At 39.3% G+C, this 13,147-nt stretch overlaps 1 protein-coding gene across 1 annotated transcript; it reads right to left on the minus strand.

Moving 5' to 3' along the window:
- Positions 1–331: 331 nt before the first annotated feature.
- On the minus strand, positions 332–13,089 carry LOC106135786 (probable ATP-dependent RNA helicase DDX27). Its single transcript, XM_060951311.1, has 15 exons — positions 12,872–13,089; positions 12,347–12,433; positions 10,552–10,690; positions 10,079–10,179; positions 9,449–9,641; positions 8,642–8,793; positions 7,584–7,667; positions 6,018–6,145; positions 5,242–5,439; positions 4,372–4,516; positions 3,771–3,953; positions 2,716–2,896; positions 2,065–2,265; positions 1,394–1,542; positions 332–716 (listed from the first exon to the last, which is right to left on the minus strand). Exons 1-15 carry the CDS (start codon positions 12,962–12,964, stop codon positions 357–359), a joined length of 2,394 nt encoding a protein of 797 aa, XP_060807294.1. The 5' UTR covers positions 12,965–13,089; the 3' UTR covers positions 332–356.
- Between the last annotated feature and the right edge of the window lie 58 nt (positions 13,090–13,147).

The raw sequence follows: 13,147 nt of genomic DNA on the forward strand, positions 1-13,147 counted from the left end.
AATAGTTGTACGCAAATTTTCACTAAGCTTTCTGTTTAACTAGAGCTTATCTTTGGAGTTAAAGAGAGAAGGAAGATTATAATAATATAAGATATAATCACGTCCTCATCCCCTGCGGGGCAGACAGAGCCAACAGTCATCAAAAGACTAAAAGGCCACGCTCAGCTGCTTGGCTTAGTGATAGAATAAATGGCTTCCGAATAGACGTAATCATCCCGGAACCAGTATACGCAAGAGGAAGAAAATGTTAATGTTGCCATTCTACAATAAATACTTCTAGACTAATGTGTTGCTAGTTTCAACAGTCATTAAATAAAACAAAAAACCACAATTAATTTATGAAACTTTATTAAATATTAGTTTTTCCTACGTCCGCTTTTCGGCGCTTGGGGCTTCCCGAACGCCTTATTCCCTTTCGCGAACGCCTTCCCTTTCTGTTGCCCTTTTCCTTTCCCTTTCTGCGGTGGTCCTTTCCCCGATTTCCCTTTTTGCTGAGGACCCTTCGGGAACTTTCCTTTTTGGACCAAATTGGCGTCGTACCGAAGTCTCTTCGCTGCTTTTTGAGATGTATCTGTCAGGTCGTTCGTAAAGTTGCTCAACTTCTTCTTCTTGGTGGGAGGTCGCTGTGTTTTTGGGCGATCATCATCGTCATCAACCGTGCGGATTCTGCGCTGTTTCTTCTTGCGTTTGGCCATCCTTGATTGGAGGAGCGCGACCTGGTGAAATGAAATCGTGATTATTACTGTACTGTCCCCTTAGCGCGGCACGCGCGACGCTGTTTTTATCGCGCGAAAAACTTAGCACCCACTTACAAAAAGCTACAAATTTACCGCCACCTACAACAGAATACAGGTCTCTCGCAAATCCTACAGGAACTAAAGTTTTACCGGGATGACAGGTACCCTATGTCCTTCTCCAGACTCTTAATTGTTTATTTCAAGTAATATTGATTCAGTAGTGAAGAGGTGACAAACAAACAAACAAATAAACTCACTTACGCATTTATAATATTGAAGATGAAATCGCCTCGCCTTTTACAACATACATCTATACTAATATTATAAAGCTGAAGAGTTTGTTTGTTTGAATGCGCTAATCTCAGGAACTACTGGATCGAATAGAAAAATTCTTTTTGCGTTGAATAGACCATTTATCGAGGAGGGCTTAAGGCTATATAACATCACGCTGCAACTATAAGGAGCAAAGAAATAATGGAAAATGTGAAAAAAAAACCGGGAAAATTATTCATCCTTGAGGGCTTCAATGACGCCCAACATAACTATTCCACGCGGACGAAGTTGCGGCCACAGCTAGTTGGAAATATATGGAGTGGTTCTATTCTAAATTGCCTGAAACCACACGGAATAATAAATGACACATAACAAAGACCCACCTTCTCCATCTCCCGTTTAACTCTCTCCTCGGGCGTGTCTTTTGGTTTATGCTTGGTCTGTTTCTTTCTCTTCTTGCCGCCCGCGTCGTCGTCCGAATCTTCGTCGGAATCCCGCTTACGTTTCTTGCCTTTGCCCTTTTGTTGTTTATCTGTAATATAAAAATAACATACATATATGTATATATATATATATATATATAGTCACGTCTTTGTCCCTTGTTGGGTAGACAGACCCAACAGTCTTGAAAAGACTGACAGGCCACGTTCAGCTGTTTGGCTCAATCTTAGAATTGAGATTCAAATAGTGACAGGTTGCTAGGCCATCGCCTAAAAAAGAATCGCAGGTTTATAAGCCTTAGTCGCCTTTTACGATACCCAGGGCAAAGAGATGGATGGACACCCCTGTTTGACATTCTTTTTTGTATTGTACCTACCGGGAAACACACGGAAAATATAACGTTATTAGGAAAATTTGCAGTGGAGTTTAGATAACGCAGTGTGAATTGAAATTATCTTCTGTTTGAGTGCCGAATCACTTGTGCTAACTTTAGACCTTTTTTGTTTTAACTTTTGAACTTTAGACACCATAATATAGGATCGCCTTCTACCCCCATTTCATTAAGACCTAAAATATGACCATAGACATTTTTAAGAGTTAACCATAGACCAACCTTTACCCTGATGCTGTGTCAACGCCAATCTCTCCTTCTCCTCTCTCTTCTCTTTCGGCGTCTGGAACCACTCGTGCTGTCGTTTGACCTCGTATTTAGGTCCGACTTCCTCCTCTTTCTTCAATACTCCCTCCAACTTGGTCGTCTGTCTCTCCATCTTGTTCAGTTGTTTCTCCGCGTATTCCTCGTCAAGGATTGCGGCTGAAATGGTTCAAATTATTTATTTAGCAGATATACAAGGGGAGTGTGGAGGGAAAGGTCGGAGTGGAAAGGCCTAGACGAACGTATCTTAATAAAATTAAGGACGTCCTGGTAAAGGGTCAGGTCAAGAGTACCCGAAACCGCCGAGCTTGCATGAAGAGAGTTATGAATGTGGATGAAACGATGAAAGTATGCAGAGATCGTGGCAAGTGGAAAGAGGCGTTATTTTATGTATGTATGTTTATTTCATGTTTAAATTTATTTGAGTTTACACCATGGAATATTTTTTGATATTAACAAACCAAAAGGTACAATTTTTTTTTAAATAAACCCATACTCAGGCTGTCATAATACTTACCAGCAACTACGACTAAGCAATGTATATAGGTAGATATGATGATAATAATGTATGTATGTAGTTTAAAATCAGCGAACGAAAAGTCGACTCACCAATCTCGGGCTCCAACCGCTTCAGTTTCCCCTTATACTTGGCCACGATGTCGGGCGGCACCTGCCTTGCCTTGACGGGGCGGCGCGCGCGCCTCACTATCGCTTTAACCAGCGCGCGCTCGGCCTCGCCCGCCAGCGACACGGAGATGCCCGCGCGGCCCGCACGGGCTGTTCTGCCGACCTGGCACGTACATACATACATACAATCACGTCTATATCCCTCGCGGGGTAGATTGGGCAAACAGTGTTGAAAAGACTGATAGGTTCAGCTCTTTGGCTTGATGATAGAATTGAGATTCAAATAGTGACAGGTCGGATGCCCTGAATGAAGAATCCCAAGTTTTAAAGCCTATTCCTTAGTCGCCTTTAATGACATCCATACGAAACAGATGGAGTATTTCTATTATTTTTTTGTACTGGTGGTGGGAACCACACGACACTCGATTCTATTATTAAGCCAAACAGCTACAATTTTTTTGCCATAATAACTAGTAATATAGGGAAGTTATGGCAGGAGAATTGACACTACTTTTTTCTGCATATCAGATACTATGAAATTCTATTGCTCCAAAAGAAGTTGTTAAAAGTTAAGTTAAACTACTTGATAAGTCCAATCCCCTGGCTGTGGTTTAACTCATCATTAAAGCACCTATCCTGTGAAACATGTGTATTGTCCGGTCGGCTAAATTCAGTCTATGCCATGGTTATAAAGACCCTATGAATATTATGCTCTAAAATAGCAGATAGGGTTAAATTTAACACACTTTTTTACTTTGTCCACTCCCCTGACGGCAAAGTCTGTCGCTTCAAAATAGTATTTAATCTGTAATGTTTAAAAAATACTCACCCTATGATTATAATGCTCTAAAGTGTGTAAAGTGAAATCGAATACTCATGACCCCTGGTAGCCCAAAGCCTGGCGTTTTCACCGTCTTACGCCACGAGAACTTATTAATTCAATAAACAGTCCCCTGGCAGTTATCTCAGTCGCCATAAGTACACCATTAGTTAAAATTAAATTTCAAATTACACTCTGAAAAATAAGTATTACTTACCCTATGAATATAATGTTCCAAAGTGGCAGGTAAGGTGAAGTTCAACACGCTCTTCACCCCTGGTATATCCAATCCCCTGGCGGCCACGTCAGTCGCCACCAGAACATCCACTTGTTCGTCTTTGAAGCGCTTGAGGGAGTCCAAGCGTTGGGGCTGGGTTAGGGCTCCGTGGAGTTCGGCTACCTGTATACGTGAAATTTGGTTTTAAATGAGGGTAGACACATATTAACACACTTTTTTGATGTATCTATGTGATCATAGATTTTGTTTTGTATATATAACTAGCTTTTACCTGCAGCATCGTCCGCGCGAATGTAATGCCACCTTAAAAAGAAAACAGGTTTTCGCAAAACCCACGGAAACTATAGATATATCGGGATGAAAGTACTCTAGGTCTAAAGACTCTTAATTGTATATATATATATATATATACAAAATTTCAAGAAGATTGTTCAGTAGATAACGCGTGAAGAGTTAACAAACATACTTTCGCATTTATCATATTAGTAGAACCTTTCAGTCTTGTCCAAACATGGCTACCCCGCAAGGGATATGGACGTAAATATAATATATGTATGTGGTCGGGATTACATAATGTTACCTTAACACCCAGCAATCCAAGAGCCACGTGCAGCCTATGAGCTTGCTTCTTAGTCTGAACGAAGATCACCACACGGTCGCGGAATGTTCTACAGACGAGAGCGGCTAGGATCGCTTCTCTGTCGCATTCACGCTCAGCGCGGATCCTGTGGGCGAGAAAGAGATGACATTATTTTGTGTGTAACTACTCGTTCGTAGTTGTGCCGTGTGGTTCCCGGCACCAATAGAAAAATAATAGGACCACTCCATTTCTCTCCCATGGATGTCGTAAAAGGCGACTGAGGGGTAGGCTTATAAACTTGGGATTCTTCTTTTAGGCGATGGGCTAGCAACCTGTCACTATTTGAATCTCAATTCTTTCTTAAAATCAAATAGCTGAGCGTGGCCTATCAGTCTTTTCAAGACTGTTGGTTCTGTCAACCCTGCAAGGGATATAGACGTGATTAAATGTTACTACTCGGTAGGTTTATATTTTCGACAATCCAGCGCAGTCTTCTAGCTTGGTCGTGAAGAAAAAAATGTGCCAGCCACTTCTTTCCGCGTAGATTGTAAAAGCTAGCAGAGGAAAGGCTTACAAAATTAAGTTACTCTTTTTTTGACCGACTTAAAAAATGAAGGAAGTACTAAATTCGAAGGCATTTTTTTTTAGGTCATGACAGCTAAGAACCAGTCACTGTCTGAATGACATCATTAAGGTTATCCAGACGTGGCGTTCGAATCTAACTACATACATATAAGTTCTGTGCACCCTGAAGACATGATATGTGCCTGACTTCGAATCTAACTACATAATAACCTTCGAATCTAACTACATATAAGTTCTGTGCACCCTGAAGACATGATAATTTTATTATGTGCCTGAACAACTCACCTCACAAACTCCTGCCTAAGATTGAAAGCTACATCTTTGTTCGAGTCGACGAACAACTTGACGGGTTTCTTCAATGACACCGCAGCCAGGTCCTTGACCTCATCGCTCATTGTCGCCGAGAACAACATGGTCTGACGTTTTGGTGAACACTGCCGGATGATCTCCTTCATCTGCTCGGCGAAATACTCGTCCAGCATCCTGCGATTAAGAAAAAACCTCCTTAAGTTTTAGTTGAGTTCTTAGGGGAGCGCCGGTTGATGAGTTGTTTAGTAATGGTGTGCCCGTGTCAAGGTACCGAATCGTAAAAATATTAAATATTATTAGTACATATATTAGTTATAACACTAACCGATGCTTATGATGCAAGTCCGGTTGCTCTATAGCAGGGTTGTGCGGTCTGACGTGAATGCCATATTGTAATAACGAAACTACCCCACTCCGGCATCGTGGTCAAAGGCAACCTTTCTTCCATTTGCCAGGAAAATTCAAAGTGAGCTAAATTACAACTACTTTTGTCTTTTCACCTCCTATTTATGACGTCCGATAAAAATGCTGCAGTGTAGTTTGTTCCGCCGCTTCTTCTACACATGCGCTTTGGAAGCGGTAGTAGTTATAATTAGATTAAAGCGATGTGACGTCAATAAGTGATACCATGTATCCAATTTCAAAAATAAATCTATTCTATTTCGTTTAAGATTTAAGTAGGGTTTCCTTCTTCGTTATTTCAAGAGAATGGTTCTGTGGCATTCTGCCGGGAATCGAACGGCGACCCCTACCTGTCGGCCTCGTCCAGCACGAGCACCTCAATGGCGTGCAGCGTGAACGAGGGCGTGTTCCTCACGTGGTCGATGAGCCGGCCGGGCGTCGCTATCACCACGTCCGGATTGCGCCGGAGTACGCTTTCCTGGGGGGGGAAGATGATTAATAATATTATAATTTTTAAGTGCCGTGTGGCTCCCGGCACCAATACAAAAAAAGAATAGGACCACTCCATATCTTTCCCATGGATGTCGTAAAAGACGACTAAGGGATAGGTTTACAAAGTTGGGATTCTTTTTTAGGCGATGGGCTAGCAACCTGTCACTAGTTGAATCTCAATTCTATCGTTAAGCCGAATAGCTGAACGTGGCCATTCAGTCTTTTCAAGACTGTTGGCTCTGTCTACCCCGCAAGGGATATAGACGTGACCATATGTATGTATAATTTTTTTTATTCAATTCTATCGTTAAGCCAAACGGCTGAACGTGGCCTGGCACTCTTTCCTGGACTGTTGTCTCAGTCTACCCCGCAAGGGATATAGACGTGATTATATATGTATGTATGTATATTATTTTATAGTTACATAACTGAAATTTAAATTATTAAAATGTAAAATGAATTGATAAAGTACCTAAAGTAAAATATTGATTTTGTTTGTTATATCTTCTGATATATATCTCAACTAGCGACCCGCCTCGGCTTCGCACGGGTGCAAAATTCGGAAAAAAATATTCATAAAAACCTTCCTCTTGAATTATCCTGTTACAAAAAACCGCATCAAAATCCGTTGCGTAATTTTAAAGATTTAAGCATACAGACAAACAGACTAAAATAGCGACTTTGTTTTATACTATGTAGTGATTATATTGACTATTGACGGCCTCTGTGGCGCAGTGGTAATACGCTTGTCTGTGACACCGGAGGTCCCGGGTTCGAATCCCGGCCGGGGCATGATGAGAAACGAACTTTCTCTGATTGTCCTGGGTCTTGGATGGTTATCTATCTAAGTATTTATTTTAAAATATAGTATCGTTGAGTTAGTATCTCGTAACACAAGTTTCGAACTTATTTCGAAGCTAACTCAATCTGTGTAATTTGTCTCGTATATATTTATATTTATTTATTCTATGATTAAGCCTAACAGCAGCAATGTGGCTTGTCACTCTTTTCTGGACTGTTGGTTCAGTCTACCACGCAAGGGATATAGACGTGATTATGTGTATGTATGTATATTATTTTATAGTTACATAACTGAAATTTAAACTATTGAAATGTAAAATGACTTGAAAAAGTACCTAAAGTAAAATATTGATTTTGTTTGTTATATCTTCTGATATATATATATCTCAACTAGCGACCCGCCCCGGCTTCGCACGGGTGCAAAATTCGGAAAAAAATATACATAAAAACCTTCCTCTTGAATCACTCTACCTGTTACAAAAAACCGCATCAATATCCGTTGCGTAATTTTAAAGATTCAAGCAGACAGACAAACAGACTAAAATAGCGACTTTGTTTTATACTATGTAGTGATGCGCCAAGTATTTTATTATGTTATCAATCTATAAATTAAACATAGTTACCTGATATTTAACATCCAGACCTCCGACCGACAGTCCGACAGTGACCGATGTAAACTGAGCCAGCTGTCTTGTCACTGCATGGACCTAAAACACATAAATAATATTAATATCGCGGCCAGTGGCGTAACTATACCAATCTTGGCCCGTGGCAAATTCATCGGATAGGTACGTTCTAAAACTGGGTTACAACCCTTTTTTTACAAAAGCTTTAAATTTTTTATATTATTTTTTTTTGACTTGTGTAGGATACTGAGTAGGTAACAAAAATAAATCAAAGACTTAAACTTTTTTATACTTAACATGTATGATAAATAAGAAATGTTGTGTTGGGATTCTCCTCTGACCGGGGGCCCCTTCCGGCTGGGGGCCCGTGGCATTTTGCCGAGTTGCCACCCTGTAGTTACGCCACTGATCACGGCCTCTGTGGCGCAGCGGTAGTACGCTCGTCTGTGCCACCGGAGGTCCCGGGTTCGAATCCCGGCCAGGGCATGATGAGAAAAGAACTTTCTCTGATTGGCCCGCGTCTTGGATGTTTATTTACATAAGTATTTATTATAAAATATTTTATCGTTGAGTTAGTATCTCGTAACACAAGTTTCGAACTTACTTCGAGGCTAACTCAATCAGTGTAATTTGTCCCGTATATATTTATTTATTTATTTTAAGCGAAGGAAATATGCAGAGATCGTGGCAAGTGGAAAGAGGTAGTCTCTGCCTACCCCTCCGGGAAAGAGGCGTGATTTTATGTATGTATGTATCAAAAATAAAACATGTGCCATGTGGTACCTGGCACCAATAGAAAATAGAATAGGACCGCTCCATCTCTTTCCAATGGATGTCGTAAAAGGCGACTAAGGAACAGGCTTATATAATTGAGATTTTTCTTTTAGGCGATGGGTTAGCAACCTGTCACTATTTGAATCTCAATTCCATCATAAAGCCTTACAGCTGAATGTAGCCCCATAGTCTTTTTAAGACTGTTGGCTCCGTCTACCCCGCAAGGGATACAGACGTGACCATATGTTATGAAATGTATATTAACACATAAGAATATTTACTTGAGCACCCAATTCTCTTGTTGGCACCAACACAAGTACCCTAGTGACTCTGTCCCCCCCGGCCGCTTTGAACAGCAACCGCTCGAGTATGGGCAGCATGTACGCCGCCGTTTTACCGGTACCGGTGGCGGCGCACGCGCATATGTCTTTGCCTGTAAATAACAGATGTTATCAATAATTCTTGTCACTACATTCTATTGCAAGGTAAACAGTATTAAATGAAGGTTTAAGCAACAAAATCAAATTGTATGTATATTTGTAACGTAATAACTTACGAACCGCAAGTCCCGTAGCAAGGCACGCGCGACGCCGTTATTATCGCGCGTAAAACTATCGCCGTTATGCTAACGAGACAGCGATAGCGTATCGCGCGGAATAAAAACTGCGTCGCGCGTGTTACGCTACGGAGAAATTTTAAAGCTATGTAGGATCTGTCAATAGAATTTTTAACTTTGTAGAGCAACATTCAGATATTTCACAATATTGTAAAAAGAGTGTTCACAAGGTCTAAGTTCGACGCGACAATGTAGTATTTGTAGGGTTTTTTCTCAGAAGAGATCTGTGCCGTGTGGTTCCCGGCACCAATAGAAAAAATAAAAGGAACACCCCATCTCTTTCCCATGGATGTCGTAAAAGGCGACTAAGGGAGGGAGTAAGGCTAGCAACCTGTCACTATTTGAATTTCAATTCTATCATTAAGTCAAACAGCTGAACATAGCCTATAAGTCTTCTTAAGACCATTGGCTCTGTCCACCCGGCAAGGGATATACACGTGATTATATGTTTGTATGAGTAATTATCACTCACCTAACAGCGCAATAGGTATGGTGGCCGACTGTATAGGAGTAGGATGCACATAGTTCAAAGTTCCAATTGCCTTCAGCAAAGGTCTGGACAAGTTCATCATGTAGAAAGTCGCGTTCTCATCGTACGGCGGTGGCTCTTCGAAGAAATCCGAGTCGTATTCTATCTTGGTGCCAGATTCTTCATCTTCGAGCTCCTAAAGCGAGATATTTTTCACATGTTTAATGTAAAATCACCCTTATGATATATGTAATAAGGATGAGATATACAACAGCATTTGTGACGTGATTTCTAAACCAATTAATCAATATTAACAGGTATTGCTCTCTCTTTCATCCTGGCGTGTTCTCAGTTGCAGTCAGTCTGCCATTAAGCTTCAGCCTTGACCCTGGACCCTTGTTGTAGTCTATTTATGCAAATAAATGTTTTAACTGATTTATATTAAAAACTAGAGGCAGAGAGGGATAAAAGTAGCCTATATGTGATTCTGGGTCTTCAGCTACCTACATACCAAATTTCGTCATAATCGGTTTAGTAGTTTTTGCATGAAAGAGTAACAAACATCCATACTCACAAACTTTCGCATTTATAATATTAGTAGGATCACAAAGAATACATTTTTTACATACATACCTGTTTTAATTTCTGCTTTTTGGTGAGCTTCTTCTCCTTTGTTTTGATTGCATCCCTTTTGAGTTCATCATCTGATATTTCAAGTTCATCAACTTCTCCATCTAAAATACAAGTTTTGCATTTTAATTCCTTAGCTTTGGGATTGAAAGCTTCGCTATTAGTATTTTGGGATTGGTTTAAAAAACTATCTCCACCAAGGTAACAATATACTAGCATGATTGCCGTGAAAGAGTATTGACTTCTATCACCATATACATACATAAAAATAAAATCACACCTCTTTCCTGGAGGGGTAGGCAGAGACTACATCTTTACACTTGCCACGATCTCTGCATACTTCCTTCCATCACCCATATAAAAGCCGTTAATAACTTTCAAATTACAACGAAACAAGATTACAAATCAAAAATGTTTGTCACAACAAGTCTGAACATGACAAATTATATAATATAGAAATAAATTGAATACTTAACCTTTATCATCAACATCAGAGTCGGTATCTGCATCAGCAGTGCCGTTCACTTTCGCCTGTGCCCGCCGCCTCTCTATCTTCTCGTCTATGGTCTGTTTTACATTTCGCTTCACGTATTTGTGTAAGTTGTCCCATGTGTTCTGTAACAAAGTATGGTTTAAAGTCTTGAAAATAATGCTTCCCGCTTTATTGTCTAGATGGAAAAATGAAAATCTTGGCTGATTACACAAAAAAATTTATTGTAAAACAGATTTTCAAAGTATAATTATATTAATATTAATAAATAATAAATAAGTATATTGCATTTTTCATTTCATTTCATTTCATTTATTAATATCAGATTACAAAGATCCAGTTTGTTAGTAATACATAAAATTATAAATCTGCAAGATAATATAAAATAACATAAAAGGGTTAGTACTTAATTCTACTAGAATCTTTAAAGTTGACCATGTAGGGCCACCGGCATGGTACCCCGCACAAGATGCCTTATTATAGGCGAGTCGTATCTGTCTGCCACAGTTCTTAGAATGGTATTGCCACTCGACCTTATCCTCCTTATCAAAGACGCCATTTTTTTTCTAATAACAGCGTGAAACCCGTCTGTTCTTGTTTGAGCAAACATTTCAGAGGCGCTACAGAACTTGGGGAGTCGCAATAACATTCTAAAAATATTATTGTACTGGATACGGAGAGCATCCAGCGACCTTTTGGTGCCGCGGACCCACAGACCACCCGTGTAGAAGCCCTGGCAAAAAGGCTTTCTATCTCCCCATGTTATTTTGCCACAGGGTAAGTCATGCTTAATCAGCTTTTGCCTCACTATCTCAAGATTACAGGTCATAAAAATGGGAAAATGGTCCGACATATATACCCCTTCCTCTATGCGTATATCTACTACTGATTGATAAGCAGATTGAGACACGACAAAATGGTCTAACCATCTTTTACAACCATGTACCTGACTCACAAATGTGTAACTATTTGAATCTATTCCCAGTTTTTCCACGTCCGCACAAATCCATGATCGGTCAGCAGAAAAACTACACAACTCCCTATAAAATAGTTCACATATATGTGCATTAAAATCTCCTAACAAATATATACATTCAGCGTTATTCGCATCCTCGATTGCACTAATTTCTCCCAGAACTTCCGTAAACAAAGGTAGGTTGTCAATCGAATCCGTTGGCATGTATACAGATATTACAATAATCGTACGATTCCCCATAGTGGCTCGTATAGCGGCTAGTCTATTGCTATCACATTCCAACACATTCACAGAGTCAAATAAACCCTTCCTCCATAATATGGCTACCCCCCCGTACGGTCTACCCACTAACAAACCCGCGGAAGTATCTACCGCAGATTTGCCCGTGTACTCAAACTCATCACATACAGTGCCCAATAAGTTAATATCATGGGGTAGGAGCCAGGTCTCCTGAAGGCTAACAATATCAGATTGCTTACATACTCGCCTAACGCAATCGATCGATCTCTTAAGAGATTGACAATTAAAACTAGAAAATGTACTAAATTTAGTTTTCTTAATATCCATAAAGTACCAACTAATTAACTTTAACTTTATTATTATTAGCATTACTTTTTTCTTTTAAATAATAGATTTGAGTGTGTTTGACCTCAATCTGTATGGTGGTAACCGAGATGAGGCCTAAGGTGGTACGTGCAAGGTCAAATAGTTAATAATAATTTATTATTAATAATCAAATACTTTTTTAAAATGCTGAAAATATAATATGTTTTTGTGCAGTTGGGTAAAAAGAAACTTCACAAACCTTGTTATACTCTTCTACTGAAGACACAAATTTAAACTGGGGGTTCAAATCTGCCTTTTGTTTAATTTTCTGCTTTGAAGGTTGATACTGAAAAGAATACAAATAAATGATAGCATATTTGTGTAAAATTCCAAAGCGCTTTTCCGCACCTACACCTGGGCGTTGGAAGCGGTAGTAAATATAATTATATATAGCGGTAGTATATATTATGTTGATATGTGATAAAAACCTTGTATCCTATTAAAAAAATCAAATTTTTTTAGGAAACACGTAGGAAGGCAGGTTTGTAACATACATTCTTGTTCCAGAATATGAATGATTCCTAGGTACCTAGATTTAAATTGAACATAATGACTTTTTAATATATCTTGTAGTCTAGGAAAAAAAATGTTTACTAGGTTTTTATAATTTCTGTTTCTGTTAAGGTAAGTGGCCTCTGCTTAAAACTTTGTCAATTGATAGGGGGAAAAGAAAATTTATTCATGAATGAATATTCAACATGCAGTTTCATGTGCCAATACAAACCTCAACTTCTTCATCAGATTCATCGGAGAAGTCTTCTACTTCTTCGCCATCGTTGATCGTTTTAATCAAACCAGGGTATATCTCGAAGGCCATAGCTTAAAACGTTCTAGTCCAAATTATCATAACTACATATACATTTTAAATTAATAGAAAAACTAAATATGTAACAACAAACTTTGCAACAAACTTTTTTATAGGTTATACATATGTCAAACACACATGGCATATTTGTCACTGTGAATTTCACGTTGTGACATTGGCAATAGACGTAATAAG

This window comes from Amyelois transitella, chromosome 24 (genome assembly GCF_032362555.1).
Source record: "Amyelois transitella isolate CPQ chromosome 24, ilAmyTran1.1, whole genome shotgun sequence".
NCBI classification, from domain to species: domain Eukaryota; kingdom Metazoa; phylum Arthropoda; class Insecta; order Lepidoptera; family Pyralidae; genus Amyelois; species Amyelois transitella.